Source organism: Buceros rhinoceros, unplaced genomic scaffold (genome assembly GCF_000710305.1).
Source record: "Buceros rhinoceros silvestris isolate BGI_N320 unplaced genomic scaffold, ASM71030v1 scaffold35785, whole genome shotgun sequence".
Classification (NCBI taxonomy): Eukaryota; Metazoa; Chordata; class Aves; order Bucerotiformes; family Bucerotidae; genus Buceros; species Buceros rhinoceros.
The window spans coordinates 925-17,568 of NW_010415276.1; the positions used below are offsets into that span (position 1 = coordinate 925).

At 43.0% G+C, this 16,644-nt stretch overlaps 1 protein-coding gene across 1 annotated transcript in view; it reads left to right on the forward strand.

Annotated features, from left to right (window-relative positions):
* The first annotated feature begins 10,799 nt into the window (after nt 1-10,799).
* The window catches only part of SAMD7 (sterile alpha motif domain containing 7), an 8,998-nt gene continuing 3,153 nt past the window's right edge, over nt 10,800-16,644 (forward strand). The window contains exons 1-5 of the mRNA XM_010137374.1: nt 10,800-10,902; nt 11,638-11,764; nt 11,910-12,046; nt 13,136-13,214; nt 15,730-16,409. Coding sequence (XP_010135676.1) covers nt 10,800-10,902; nt 11,638-11,764; nt 11,910-12,046; nt 13,136-13,214; nt 15,730-16,409 — 1,126 coding nt within the window. The remainder of the gene's footprint in view (nt 10,903-11,637; nt 11,765-11,909; nt 12,047-13,135; nt 13,215-15,729; nt 16,410-16,644) is intronic.

Here is a 16,644-nt window from a genome sequence, read left to right on the forward strand (position 1 = left end):
ATGTTCTCTACCTATACAAATCCATTCCAGCATTGCATTTTGGTAAACAACAGAATCCTTGAACTGCAATAAAACTGTCTAATACAATATTTTGCCTTCCATTTTTGAAGACCACAAATCCCATGAGCTGAGCCATGTCATTGATTTTGTTAAAAGGGTACAAGAATGTTCTGACCCAAATCAGTGCTGACAAAATGCCTGGTGACAATAGTAAGACTAGATCTACCTTAGTGCATGGAGCTGGTTCCACAGTGCTGACCCTTTCTGACACTTCATGATTTGGGAAAGATGTGACAGTAGTGTCCATTTCTTTTGAAATTGAGAAAGAGGGTTCTTAATTCAGCTTTAGAATAGCACATAAACTGCTAAAAACTGTTGAGTTTTTGGTAGCATTCTTCCAGCTCCTTCTGTTCTATGATGAAGTGATGCTCTCTCAGGGCATCCTATACCGGATGGGTAAATTCCACTTCTGAGGTTTCTGCACTGCTTGCCACGGAGGGAACTCCAGGCAGCAAGTGGGGAAGAGGGTACAGAAGGTGGTGTGACTCCAGCTCCACCTTTCACATCAGTATGTGAAACCGGCAGCTCAGGCTACAAACGCCAGATCCCGGGAGGGAGCCGTCAGGCTACAGTCACCCCTCTGCACAGGGGAACCTGCGTGTTGGTGTCTCCCCGCTCTCAGACTCCTCTGTGCAGAGGGGACAAGCATCTCTATGAATTGTGGCTATCCCAGAGCAATCCTGCTTCTATGCCAGAAACCAAAGGCTAGATGCCAGGGGTCTTGCGAAGTAGTGAGCTCTCTCCAAACTTCCCTTGTGAGGTAAAACAGGGAAAAATAAACATATGTATCCTTATCATATTGCTGGGTGTATTTCTACTTCAGGAAGTGATTTTTCCTGGTATTAAACTTTTTGTGGTTTTTCTGAAACGTGATTCACATGGACTAAAACACCTATGAAAAATGGATGCTGATGCAAGACTTTGCTTTTCATTTATTCAGGCAACCCCGTATCTTACACAGCATTTGCTTCAGCCTCACCCAGACGATCCTGAAAAATCCCAGCAGGTCTTTTTCAATCAGAACTTTTCTCAAGACTGTACCTACTCATTCTGTGTCCAGTCACAGGCTTCTGTAGGCAGCTACAGACTGAGTAGACTGAACACAAACTGAAATTTAAGCCTAGGATTCTTCGATTACTTGTCTGCCTGCATATGTAACAATTTGGATAACCACATGAAAATAATTCTTAGATTATTTTAGCTGGTTTATCTTTTTTTTTTTTTTTAAAAAAAAAAGTCCTAAAATTTTTAAAACCTAGTGTTGGGGTTTTTTTATTAAACAATGATTCTGGATGTGATTTTCTCCTTTATAAGGAAGTCCAGACAGCCACAAAATAGCCATGACAGCATTTACAATAAAAATATAAAGAAAATCACAGTCACTTTAAAAAACAAAACAATAATCTCATACTGTAGTATTAAGTGTAGTTTAACATTAGATACTTTATCTGTCTTTTGTGTTATGCTTTTAAAAATCAGTCTGTTTTCTGTCCAGATGTGCTAAACTATAGCAGAATGACATCTCTTTGCTAAGGATAACACTTTCCAGAGAGCGATTTTGGGTAGGAATTAGTCCATTTTCTCCAGGTTTAGGTATCGTGTAGCATTTGAGAGAGGAGAAGGGGCAATTTCTTGTTGCGGTGAGCACTTGATGAACTTTAGGCAAGTGAATAAGGGACTAACAGACTGCAACCCTGATGCCTCATCAGCTGATGTGGATGTTAGAAGAAACTAACCACTCCCTGACATTTTAAAATCTGCCATTTACTCGGCAGTCTTTCTGAGAGCCAGTGAGAATTAAAGAGTAAACTGCCGGCTTGAGCAGTATAACCATCTGATCCCTCTGTTAGCCTCACAATATGCTTAACAGGATTTCCACCTCCGGGCTCCCCCCAGTCCCATCGGAGACACAGTTGTGGGGTAACACGGTTCTGGAGGAGAGCCTGCCAACGGTCGGAAGAACATCCATGATAAAAATCCGTATAAACAGGTAACACGATGTGTGAGAGCAAGGCAATCGTTAGCTGCCTCTTGTATTTCTTGTCAGAACAGGAAGATTTTAAGTGAATGCATCAAGCATCTTAAAAGCTAACAACAGCTTAGCAGGTTAAATGTGAAATAGGTTTATCAGATCAGTGCAGTGCTCTTCTGGTAATTATGTTTTTACAGGCTAGTTAAGGGATGGTATCGGAGAAGGGCTTGTGATGTCAGAGTGGGAAGGGCTTAGAAGCAGGGATGAGGGCTAATCAAGACAAATTCAATTTGTATTTAAAGTCAAGTCAGCGTTAGTTAAGGCAGTTTTTGACATGTTAATCTTGATGTGTTTTAAAAGCTGCCAATCACATTACTGCAGCAGCTTGGAAGGAAGACTTCTGGTGAAGGCACATACTCTTGGATGTCCATGGTGTCTCCATTTTCCCCAAACTAAGGTCTTCACGATAGCTGTAAGTATACATGGAATAAAAATAAAAAATGCTAGTTTTTAACGTTAATGGCAATGCAGGAATACCAGGAGGCGTACGCTTTTTTGGATTTTGATAGGAAAGACTTATTTCATGATAGAAGCAGCACGGATGAGAGCACACCCCACCATGGTGGTTTTCTTTAAGAGCAGCACGGGACTGCAGAGAGTTAAGTTAGGAACTGGTAACGGTGATACCGAAAAAGTAAATGATGAACTCGGATCTGTTTTCTCAGCCCTGTGCTGTAAGTACTCCTATGAGTAAATAATCCTGCATATTCAGGGGCAAACGCTCAGGTTTTTATGACATAAACCTGGTCATTTTAGAAATATTTAAAGATCTCTTTCACAAATGGAGGTTTTTACTTTGGGAAAGTTTGTCATTGTGTAGTCGCATTTTTCTAGAAAACTCTGGATACAGACTGAGCTGCTTAATGTATATGCACAAATGTTTCACTGGCTGGTCTAACAGTAACAAAATATTCTTTAAAGCTAACTGGTTGTTAACATATATAGCTTAATCTTTGCGCTAACTTACCTTCCTGAAGTGCAATAGAAACCCCTCGACGTTTTGCAGACACTTCCTGGAGCAGTGGGTTTTCTAAAGCAGTGTGCAATCATCAGAATTAATCGAGACTCTCACCACACTGATCTGGCTGGTTTAGTCCGATGTACCTACACTAGATGAATATTTTGCTCGTGTGTGTAGCCCTTGTAACAAACCCCACTGCCAGCAGCTTTGAGGAACGCCAACGTATGCAGTGTGATGTATTTTGTAAAAATAATACCATGATTTGAGGAGGGCTCCTTACATCTTGTAATAACATCTTGTAATCTGAATATGTGGGCGGAATTAACTGCAGATGAGAAAGTCTTGGGCACTGTTCTATTGCCTTCAGAGTTAAAATTGCAAGTTCCTCAGTCACAGAATATGTGAATTTCTGTATCTCCCCAGTGCCCCAGAGATACTGAAAGCGTGAGGGAGAGGCGATCCTGACTCAAGGAATTTCTCACTGAAAACTGCAGCTAAAAATGTTCAGCCTGTTCAAGACGCTGATTTCTGAGGCTGCTTCCAGGATCAGATGTGCAATTTCATATGTTGAACTCACAAGGGGGAAAAGTTTATATTAAAACTTGTGGCTTTATATATGGTGTTTGTTAAATGACAGTGGTTTTAGTATCCAGCGTCTGTGACTTACACATATTTTAACATACCTGCAATACTTCTGAAGAGGAGCGTGTGCTGTCTTTTGCTTTGTCACAAACACGCTGACCTGAAACAATTTATGATAAAACCCCGCACCCTCTTGTTTCACTTTAGTGGTGTAAGACACAGCAATCGCAGTTTGTTTTATCAGAGGATTTGGTGGTGTCCGAGGGATACTGCTGCAATATTTAATATCCTAAGTGAAGAGGGAAGGTACAGAGGATTCAGCACAACTTTTCTTGATTCAAATTCTTAGTTAGCCAATGAAGAGTTGTCAATAAAACCAGTTTTAAATAGCCTTCCTAAAACCCAATCCTCTTTCCACTACCTGGTTTCCTTTGGCACTGGGAATGTTGTCACTTGCACTAGTATTTCATGTTAAAGTGAGACATAAATCCCACTAAATTCAACTGCATTTCATTTAGAAATACTAGCTTTGCTCTCCCACCGCTGGAAAGCTTTCTATCCCAAGACTTCCATTTCCAGTGTTTAAAAATTAAAATAGAAAAAGCTTCTTTTTTTATGCTTTAAAAGTAAAAATTATTAAAAAGTAAAAAATACAGATTAGTTTCCCTTTAACTGATCCCACTAATGCCACATTTTGCAATCTTTAGGCTTCTAGAAGAATCAAAGACAAGAGGATAATGTCTCAAATGTCATCCCTAATTATGAAATAAATCCACAAGGAAAACAAATTACATCATGCTTTTATCTCTGTGTCTGTAACTGATGTAATACAGAGACCCATCCCTTGTCAACTGCTTCACCATGTAGCAGTTCGTCAGGGTACAAGGTGGGCGTACAACTTTGCACACATATATGTGTGCACGCACGCACTTTCTCTGCTACAACCACTATTTTCATTACTTCTTGATTTGTTATTTTACTTTGTTTTTTAAAAGGCACAGTTAAAGCACATAGTGTGACCCCAACCGGAGCCTTCTGGTTCAAATACAAACAAATAATATTAGCACCAGTCCTGCGGCTGCAGCACCGAGCAGAGAGGGAGAGCTGCTGAGCCCAATTCCCACCTCAGCTGCTTCCCATCCTGTATCCCTGTGCCTCCACTGCAGTATGAAACGGCAGGACCGCTTCTCCCTCCACCATCTGCCTGTCTCACCTAACAAGCTTTGAGGGCTCCTGGTGGGTGTTTGTGCTCAGCAGAATGCCTCTCCAGCTCAGGTTTGAGTCAGTGCGGTGAACTGGCTGCTGCCTTAGTGGCACACGGGGTAACAGCTTCCCCTTGCCCCCAGCCACTCCAGTTGGAACAAAATGAACCTCTGTTGTGGAACCTCACTTAGTTCCTGAAGCTCAGCTCCTTCCCGTCCTGTATCCCTGTGCCTCCACCGCAGTACGAAACAGCAGGACCGCTTCTTCTCCCTCCACCATCTGCCTGTCTCACCTAACAAGCTTTGAGGGCTCCTGGTGGGTGTTTGTGCTCAGCAGAATGCCTCTCCAGCTCAGGTTTGAGTCAGTGCGGTGAACTGGCTGCTGCCTTAGTGGCACACGGGGTAACAGCTTCCCCTTGCCCCCAGCCACTCCAGTTGGAACAAAATGAACCTCTGTTGTGGAACCTCACTTAGTTCCTGAAGGATTGAGCTTGCCAATGCCAAGCTTTGATTTCTTCCTGAGACCCATGTGTTTAAAAAACAAGATGAGTGACTTGCTGCTTGCAATCTCACCAATCAGCTGCTTAAAAGTGGTGAAACACCCATATCTTCATCTCCGAGCGAAGGCACGCAATGCAAACCCCACTGCTGACACACGCACTATAAATATAGCTATTTTCCTTTCTTTAGGGAATGTATCGTTCTCAATCCAGTTTTGGGATTACACTCTAATCTCAGTCTCTGAGCACTCTATGCCCACGTATCTAGGATTAGAATTTAGCCCCACAGCCTCTCCAGTGGTACCTTACCCCAATTAAGAAGACATATTTCATGCTCCTGTAGGACATAACTTTGGTATCGCTGCTTTCTTGCTGTCCAAAAGTCATTTATTTTGCTGATTGTGGGTTCTTGAGTAAATACAATCTCTAGCTTTATGACTCCTTGCATAGGCTTAGGGGAAGAACCCTTGATACTACAGTTAATAACACAATATTGGAATATTAATCTATTTTTTAAAATAGCATCTGATTTCTCAAGCAATCAGGAGAGCTTTTTCTAAAAGGGGGGCTAATGGAAATGAAAATGAGTCTCTGTATGACTTTACTCCTGTATCTCGCTCATAAGCAGGTATACATGTTTATATCATATGTTCAACTCATTTCTCTGACACAGATTTACCAGAGCATTTTAAACAACACTCAGCTTCTTCCAAGCAGTCTGTGGAGCCGCTGCAAAGGTACTAAACATTGCTTTTCAAAAATGCTAATTCCATGTGTTTGATGTAAATAACAGCGGTATTAGTTAATTAAATCCTAATGAATTTATCTAAAAATTAGTAAGTCCTCCACCAAGTCCATATTAGACATAAGGCTACACCATTTTTTGCCAAGGCAATTAATAACTATAGACACACAGACAGTATTGAACCTGCACAGAAGCATGATTAGATTTGCAAATGCTTCTGGTTCACAAAGTTTGTGTCTTGCCACTTCTCATCTAATAAATTGAGACAGAATTAGTACTGGGTGAGTGGTTCTGCCTGCTGCCAAGAAGGGTTTGCTGAGGGTAAGACTCTAAAGGTAGAGATTAACTTGCCTTCATCCCTGTAATGTGCTGTACAGCCAGGATTTGGGCAATAGGATCAGGGCAGAGCCATATATGAATGTAACACCAGACAGCTGGTGTGTATGAATTTATATGAACCCTGATGCACGACTGAGAGCTCCTCTCAAATCCCAACTAATATATGTATCAGAAGTGGACTTTCCCTGGTCCCTCAGAGGTCTTTTTTTGCTGATGCTGGTTTCTAGCACACAGGTTTTTATGAAAATTGTATGAACATTACGTAGCCTAAATTTGACCTGCAAGTCAGAACTCCAGCTAAGCAACTAAAAGGAGGCGTTTTTCCAAATGGAGTAACACAGATTAGTCAAGTCCAGTACCTCCTCCTGACACAGGGTTACACACAAGCCTTTATGTTAGGTTATTAAGCTATTTATCCTACCTGATCAATTCAATGCTTCCCTGAACAGGAGATTCTGGGAAATAAACAAGTCATTTAATGTGAGTGACATATACATAAAAATGTGTCCCTTGGGTAGGATTCACACCATATTGATATTCTAACCTTCAGCTAGGGAAAATAGATCAGAATTTTGGTGGAAATAACATCTGAAAAATTTTGCCACAAAGATCAGAGTTATTTTTCCACATCTGAGGAGAAATCCAAGCTCCGTTAGACAGGACTGACTGGCACACAGCTTTATGGAGCAGCTCTAGTGAAAACCTCACTAAGGAATCAAACCCTCCTTTTGGCTCAGGATGATTCAAAAACTGGGTCAGTGGAAGCAGTGAGGTACAGCTTTAGGGGAAAGACACACCAATGAACTTTCAAATTATATTATTCCATGACTTTTTTCAAGACTATCTTTTCTGTGTCAAAACAAAAGACCACCTAGTCTGCCTCTGCATGGATAAGTTGCTCATGTGATGCACGTTGCCTGAAGCGATGAATGTTGCCTGAAGTGATGCTCTGTGAATCATCTAGTGGATAATAATCTATCAATAAATATGGATCAGCTCCCTGTGGATGCCACTGCACCGACTGTACCCTACAGTCGGTGAAAACGCCAACACGTAAAAGAAAACTTCACTTTTTAAAAGAAACATTTTGAGAAAGTTCTTAAATAGTTTCTAGAGGCTACATGAGAGACTACCTGGGAGTGACACTATCATGTCACATCCAACACAAAAAACAGACTTGTTTTGGGAACTGCACAGACTCCTCAGGGAACACCATGGCGATACTGGTGTCGCTGGTTTCTAGCCACAGTCACTGCAGCTTGGTTGTTGATAGATGTCTGTTAGAACAGGCAGGGTGTAGGGGATGCTCCATGGAGGTGGTGGATGTGGGTCAGAATAGACGGGTCTTTTCCCACTAGGTTTTCCATAATTCTAAACTTTAAAGTTGTATCAAATAATTTCAGTCATAGGAATGATTTCAGGGGAGAGTGTGGAAGTTCTGGGTAGGCCTGATAAAGAAAAGTGCCTTTTACTTGTATGTCTTTTTCCCACACAAAGACAGCTTCCCCAGACTAAAACGCGTTCAGAACTGTGATTAAAACAGGGGATTGCCTTGCACCTTCATATTCTCTAGCCACGTGCACCAGGCAAAGGCCAAAGGCCAGGCTGTAAGGAGGTTAGCACCAAGCTTAAAATTGCAGTGTTGTTTTCCAGAGTGTTTAATACATGTGGCTGCTCATCTCTGAAAGGAAACCATCTAAATGGCTCACTGGACCAATATGGTATGGCAAATACCACTGTCCCAGTTGCTGTCTATTTTTTGAGCTGCTGTAAAGTTTAGTTCAGCACTAAATCGCTTTAGTACTGAGCTTTAAAATGCTTTAGCAGCTCAGAAGCACTTTGGCAGCTCAAATGCTCTTCATGAAGCACCCAGCATCCTAAATCGCTTTAAGTCTAAAGTATCCGAAAAAAAAAAGGCAAGGGGAAACATGTCCAGCAGCACATGTTCAGATACGTATGTCAAGAACAAAGGACATGGTGCTGTTCTGGGATTTGAGAGGCTCGTCTGCTTCCAGGAAGACCTGAATGTTGGCCAACACAGAGTCTAGCATCTACAACACTTACAAATGTAAAGAACTTCTTACTCTGAAGGAACACCAGTTCCTTCAAACTCAGTCCTTTTGAAGGACTGAGAACATCTGCTCTCAGTCTGAATGGCTGAAATAACTCACTTGCCACTCACTTGTCTTTTGGAGAACTCATTTTGAGGCTGAAACCAAGTATCTTCAACACACTGAGGAAATTGTAAATTCCTGAAGCATGTGAATTAAATTGATCGCTTGCCCTTAATTTCTTTTTAGCTCATCAATAGGTCAGAGGCAATAAAAGGAGTTATAATGATTACTCAAATTTATAGATGACTTGGGTAACAAAATAGATGGTTTGGCTTCCATCAGATTTTGGATAATGAACAGTTTTTAAAATTTGAGTCTGTTTTGGAGAAGGACTGGCTGTGAAAAAAGGGGATTTTCGTTGTTCCTGCTTACTATTCCTAAGGAATTTCTGTATTCTAGGTAGCTGGTTTAAAGGTAAACAACCACTTGGCAATTGGATCTGTCTTGTACTCGTAACTGCTAACATCTCAAGCTGTGTTTGATCTTACTGGTACTGGTACAACACCACTGCCTTCACAGTTAGAAAACCCGTCCCACAGCTGGATTTTATCACGCTAACACCATTAATCACAGACATTGACTTTGTAAGGTTAGAAGCAAGGGCAACACAGTATAAAAATCAAAATATGTTTCGGCCTGCAAAGTAAGTTTGGCATCAATGTGAAAACACAGGAGAAAGCCCTGCGCAGCAGGTAGTCAGGGCTCTCGGAGAAGGCTGGCGTTGTAATGGCATCATCACAACATGCTAAAGGCAAATTGGCAAGCATGAAAAAGTCAAACGATCCAAAGCTTTGGACGATTTTGGCCATCTGCGCTTCAGAGATCACATCTTTGTGGAGTAATTGTTAACGTGAACTCAGCAGTTACCAGCACTCAGCTGAAATGGGAGGTAGCTGCTGTCAGGGAATTTGTCAGTGATGGTTTTCCTGCCGTGGGATTCACGTCCCAAACTAGACCCAGTGGAGAGGAGTCTGCTGCCCTTCGCAGCACAGTCAGTCCTGTCTTCCTTCAGTCTTGATTCTCAGTGATTCCAGTGTGCCAGCTTTCACGGAAAGGTTCAGAAAGGCACGATTCACTTGAGCTCGCTTTGGCTTTGGTAGATTCTCTGTGCTTCTCTCTGCGTTTCTAAAGCATCCCTCACTGGTACCTATTACAAATGCCAGCTGTAACTATCTACAGGATGAGAAAACTTAAGCATTACAACCTCCATCTTTCAGAAGAGAGAAAGAATTCATTTCATGAGAGTTAATGGGGAAGAAAATTCAAATCCTTAATTTCAACTTACAAAAAAAAAAAATTCATAATTTGCTGCACAAATCTAGTTTGGAAAGGATGTAGAGATGCCCATGCTGCCTTCAGAGCTCACCTGCTTCCTCTGCCAACCCCTCAACTTCAAGCCTCCCACACAGGACAGCTTTCTAACAGCCAGGCCGTGGGGTCCAGGACTTACTTCCGTTACACCCTATCAGCACAAATAATCCTGCTGCAGGTCGTTCCCCCAAAATCCCGAGCAGAGCATGCCATGGCTTACTCATTCCCCTGCTATCAGGATCATTTGTAATCTAGTCACCTGCTTCTTTGGTCAGACTTAGAAACGCTGATGCAGTCGCCCTCAGCGGCAGTACAGCTGCTCAGCTATGCATTCATAGTGCACTAGTTTTTAGTATGGATTTCTACCCTTTGTCTGGCTTTATTTACTGGTACATACATGGATAATTAACCTGAGCCTCACTGGTTTATCACTGTTTTCATCACTACAAAGCAGGGTCTTTCACTTCCTTTGGCAGTCTTTGGGGGCTGATGTCATTGGGAACAGCATATTTCTACCATTGCTTTCCATCTGTTTCACTTAGTTTCCAGCAGACAGTTTCCCAACTACTACAATTCCCAAATGAAACCAGCGGTACCTGCCTTTCTGAGTATGAGCACGTCACTGTTCTCAGTGCTGCAGGCAAAGGACTTTGGCTTAATTATGTCCTTCTGAGCAGCTGATACCTCCCACCATCCCACCTTTCCTTGCACAGTAAGACTCGGGGACGCTGAACAACTCAGGACAAACAAGGGCAGCATTTGCATTGTGCTGAAAACTGGAAGTTTCTGTATGGTAACCAATACAGCCCACAAGCGCAGGAGGGTACAGCCATGATTTGCTTATCCAAGAAATAACCTGCTCCGGTTCTTACACTGCTCAATGTCTTACTCTTCTCTTTGGCCCTGCTGATTCAGTTCTTTCAACAGAAAAGGAGTTGCTATCTCCTTCCAGCATGACTCCAAGAGATCACATGAGAAAAATGTCTATCCTGGGGGAACAAGGAACGCTGGAAGAAAAGCACTTATACCGCTTAGCGAGTGGCATGGCAGCAGGAGGTAAGCAGGAGGAAACCCACAGTGCGATGGTGTATAGGATTGCCAATATCGGTACAATGTACAAGAAACAGCCAGCAACAGGTTTAGTGACTTTAAAAGGTATTTCAAATTTATCTTGGGAGTAACTGTAGAAACATTTCTCTTAAGGTAATTAAAATTTATCATGGGGGATTCTTGGCATTCAAAATTTGATCAACAGTATCTGCAAGAAGAGTCAAGGTCACACAGGAACTCAGCACCAAAAGCCATAGGTGGACGTTACGATGTTCTAGCTCACCACTGCAGGCTCTTCTTTCTAGAGCTGCTGCCTCGTGACAAGGCAGATTCCAGCTAAAAAGGTTTTTCTAAAAATATAATTGTATTAGAAATGAAAACTCTCCCAAGCAGAGAGCCCAACATTCTCTTTAACAAGAGAACCAACCATTCTCCCTGGCTATTGTCTTCTGTTTAACAGTCATATATGAATTATTGTTGATTTGGTACCCATGACTGTGCACATCCTGTTTATTTTTGCTGCAGTTTGTCTAAAACTACATTATTTAAACAATGTGTTTAAGGTGGCAGTAGAAATGTATTCTTTTTTAATTGCTGCTCTTAAAAAACAAGTGATTTGCTAACTCATACTAAAATGCTGGCACTGGAGAAAAAAGATTTTTTCTCGTAAAATTAGAGTGTACACAGAATCACTTACTAATTTACTGTATTGACAACAGAACTGTATCTGCTTTGTGTCAGAACTGCGGCAGCGGCAAGAAGTGCTAATGAGAAATCAGCTGATGGCAGTAAACCCTCAGCTAATGGGCGCAGGCCAGCAGCGAATGCAGGCGATTCCCTCCCAGTTTGAGCCTCGACTGGTAGACAGGTATTTCAAACCATTTCTCCATTACAATAGTGCAGTTAAAGGATAACTGCTGGTGTGCGTGCTGCACCTGAGGCTATAAAGATTTACATTATTCTTAACTATACAATGTCCTTTGCATTTGTGAATGTATTTTTATTTCTCTCAGAGACCTGTTACCTTCAGCTGAAATGATGGCATCAGCCGACCCAAGACAAATCCATATAGCGTCCCACCTCGGACCCACCATCCCCCAGCACTCAAACATGCCAAACATTTTGTCCAACCGCGCATACCCAGGCCCAGGTAAGGAAGCATCGTCTGCGTGCTGAAAAGGGACAGTATGCAGATGAGAAAGCAAACTGCACCTACCAGGTTTCCGTAGATTTATCTACAGATAGTGTCAGTAACAGTTCATTTCCTTTGGAAAAACTGTCTGGCTATGAGGAGGCAGTTTGCCCACCAGAGATTCTAAACTGTGGCAGTTCAAGTCTAAACACGCCCATTTGAGCTTTTGTTAAAACGCTGTTTGCAAAATCATTTGCATGGTTTTGTTTTCTCCTTTTCCTTTTGTATTTTCTGAACACCTAAACAGAAGGCTCTAGCTAAACAAAGGAGTCCAGTCAACAACACTGTTCGCTGCATTGAACTCTTGCTCTGTATGAGCTGTTCGAAAACACTATTGTACTGCTCCTATTCCTCAATCATGTGCCACTTTACTTACCTAGGGCAGTGACAAGGCCTTTTAATAAAGGCTCACAATTACAGGGCACAGCGCTAAGGGGAAGGCTGGACACCACAGCATGGCAACATGACTGTGGCACGCGTGTCCTGCTGCGCATACACTTAGACATCACTTCATACAAAGAGGTCAGAGCTTCAGGTTCCTGCTCTGAGATGAGCAAATAAATTCTCGGTGCCACAGATCTATAAACAGGAATTTCTGGCTTCAGCTTTTTTTTCCTCTCCCCTAATGTGGATCTCAAATAAGAGACTTCTTCAAGGGAAATGTCATTTAAAATTATATGGCATTGACACTGAAAGCAGTCTTGAAGGAGCAGGTTTGCTTTGCTTAATTGTTGGTTATTATTTGCAGCTATATGTACTTCAAAGACGTAAGTCACCATGTAAAACCACCCTGCTGTCTCCTTCCTTTCTGGATAATGGCAGGTAAACCTAACTACAGATCTGATCCTGCAGACACCTGATGCTGGACTTCCTACTACATATTCCCACCAAAACAATGAACACCAATAGGATTTAACCTGAAGTCATCAGCTTCCTGGTGAAGACTCAAAAAGCTTTTTAAAGTCTCTGCATTGCTTTGGGCTTTGTGCATTCACTTGAGGAAAGGAGTGAAATTTACAGATTTTTTTTTCCCCCCTTCCCTATAAGGATACAGCTTTCTGCAACCAGAATCCATGGAAGCTGTGGCCAGAAGACAGGAGCTGGTTCAAAAGCAAAATATCGCCAGGTAATCAATAGCAGGCTTTGCTCTGAGGTGCATGACAGGATTAGGGCAATGAAGGCAACCGGAAATTCTTAAGTCACAGACTTTTGGGGGGGTTTTAACTGCAGTGATTGAGATAGTTTTTCAAGTCACCCAGAGAAGAATAGGGCCCTTCATTATCTCCTAAGGTGTGAAACTACTGAACTTTCTGTTTACCCCTATTCTCCTTTTAGCCTTAAAATGATGTAAGAAAAAAACAACAACCCCCTCAGCTTGGTTAAAGAAAAAAACAAGCTACAAACTTCAGCCCCAACCCTTGAACTCTGGATCCAAACACCCCACAGTTACAAAAAGTCAGAAACAAATTCAAACATTCCAGCTGTGTGCTATCACACACAACCTCTACAGAGGGGCCCTTGGGATGATTAGCTACATCTGCGCCCTGCCAGGGAGGACAGCTTTCCTGGTTTAACCAGAGAGTCTGAATGTCAGAGTGACTATAGAGAGTCAGTACCAGTTCCAATGAAGTCTCCACCAGCGTCCTCCCTCCCAGCCACACCATTGCCGTAGAGGCACTCTAACCTCAATTACTCCTGCACTGGATTTTGGCACAGGGCTGAGTGGCAGCACCCCCCCCACACACACAGTGACACTAAGAGCAAAGACCAGATGAATTCTGAGTAGGCATCTCAAGAGAATTATGACAGAAGTGTTTTGAGCTCTTCAGTCTGCAAAGCTTGATTACTGAATTCCTCCAAGCACAAGATTTGCATCAATGATGCACTTCATAGAGCTTTTGCCAAACAGCAAAAATCCTGAGAGAAACAAGAGCTGGCAGCAAGCACAGCCATCACACAGCCCCTCGGCCACACCACACTTAGTTCTATCTGCTCAGGCTCTTTCCCCAGCCCACCAAACCCAGGAAAACCCCAACAGAAAAGACCTGAGCCTAAATCCAAGAGATAACCTTTTCATCCCAGTCTTTTGCTGCCCTGGCAATTTCCAGGAGCTTTGCACTGCTCTCTGCAGCGGCACACATCACCTTCAGAACTGCATTGGCTCCTGACACCCTTTATAGAAGTCAGTGTCAGCGAACAACCCCCTGCCCTTGCTGCAGCCGTGATGCTGAGCACCCCGGGCTCAATCCTTGTTCTCCAAGACACTCTGCCTCATAGCAAAGCTCAGTGACCCTGTCTGCTGGTCCTCAGAGAAGCAGACTGTCTTATCTGGAGGAGGAGTCAGAGATGGAATGCTCTCTGCTGTTTACCTCCCCCACCTCAAGAGCTGCGTGTGAACGATGACAATAAAGCAAGATGTACAAGGACAGGGTACATAGACAAAACACTTCCCTTGGATCTCTGAGAGCAGAAAATCAATAACTTTGAGGTTGTTGATGAAAATAGGACTGAGAAAAGGCCCTGAATGATGAGAGATCAGTTAATTCCTCCACAACAATCATCTGCATAGACACTGTTTGCCCAAACTGTTTTCCTGACAATTTTACATTAATGTGAAGTCTCTTAAAAAAATCAGATTCTCTCTGACCCATCATCCTTATGGCAGCATTAAGAAAGCTGTCTTAGCGCTAACTTTAAAGATCTGGATGCCTTCATGAGCCCCTTTCTCAAGAAGAATCTAGAAGTCCCACTGAAAGCTTCCCAAAGCAGGAGGAAGGCTGAGCCTCTGGTTTGGGTCCAGTAGATGAGCTCTCTTGTCCCACCTCTCCAGCTGAAGCTATGGAGCTCTGGGAGCTCTAGCTTTCTGTTCGATCACTAGCTTGGCTCCAGGGAAAGCTGATGCCAGCAAAGGTTGGTATAAAGGAGGTGCATACTACTCCTTGTATTCTCCACACCTCACTGGTAAGCCCTCCTGCCCGCTATGCCAGAGGCAGAAAGCTGGCACAGACCCTGAAGCACTGTCTTGACCCTCTGGAAAGGAGATCAGTCGACCACCTACCACCAGGATCTCACCCCTTCACACTCTCAGAGCCATCTCAGGTGCCAGGCACTATGGAGAGTCACTCAAGAGACTGACTCACATTAGCTTACCCTGAATGTACGCACATGTTCCACAGATAATATCGTCCTAGTTCTTGGTCCCTCACAATACCACTGGCATTCTCCAGTTGCCAGTATGATTTCCTGATTGGTAATGTAAATCACTTTTTTCTTTAGTCTTTGACCCTTTATGACCCTGGAGACAATTTTCCAAAGCCCAAGTAAGCGTACTCACTGTAATAATGCCTGGATTGCCAAGACATGAATAGCCCTTTTTTGTCTGAAATATTATCCAGAGACATCACATGGAAGATATATTTTCTCTCCCTTTTAGTTTACTCTATGTACCTGGCAGCACATTAAACAAAGCCAGCTCTGCCAGGCCACCTGCAGAGGCCTCTCACACACAGCAGTACAGGGCAGAGAGAAGAAAAGCAGTACTCTTGCCCAGACAATTATCTGAGTTTTAATCTGCTACTGAAAAAAAGAGGTGTCGAAGGAACAGGGTGGCCCTAACTGCTTGTGCTCTGTGTGTCTCCTAGAATGGAAATGGAGATGAGTGCTATTTTTCAGCAAAAGGAAATGGAGAAAGCTCATCGGAAAGGGCTGCTGGGCCTGGAAGCACCTTTCCTTTACCATGGGATGCCAGCTAGTCCCATTGCTTTCCGTGGCAGGCACAGACTGCCCGAAGGCCATCTTCCCAGTGACTTATACGTTCATCGTACCACCCTTGATGAAATTCATGGCACCACCATGCTCATGGCAACCAGCCCGTACCCTCCAGTCAGCACTTTGCAAAGGGAGAGGGGACGTCGACCAGGGAGAAGGGCTGGAAATCACAAAACTGCAGACTGTAGTGCCAATGGCACAAAGAACCCAGCTGATGACAAAGCTATGGACCCTGCCTCAGCTGCAGTGGATGATGAGAAAGAAGACAAGAAAGAAGCAGAGGTGGAGACACCAAACAAACAAGAACAAAGCAAAAACCAGACTGAGCCATCTGCAGTTGCCAAAACCTGTAAAGACTTTGAACAAGGCTTGAGAAAAAACTGCGCTTCTCATGAGGTTTCTACTGAATCCAACAGCTGCAGCAACACAAACGAGAAGGAATCTAACAGTTCCTGTGCTGCTTTTGATGACAAGTACATGTACTCTTCTGCAATCCCATTCTCAGCGTTACCATATGGATTTCCAGTACCCAGCAACCCACTGCTACCTTCAGGTTTGTCAAGTTAGAGGAGCATGTTGGTATTACTTAATTTTACTGAGTTGCTCTCTTTTTTCTTCCCTCTGTTTTAAGCAAATTTTTGGTATGACAGCGTCATGGCAACTAAACGTAGAACTGATAACACTGCAAATAGTAATAACTTGGTAAATCCAAGTCAGCAAAGGTAAAGAGTGGCTTCCCCTACCTGTGAATGTTGCCATACTCTGGGTCTTGCACTTGTCCAATGCAA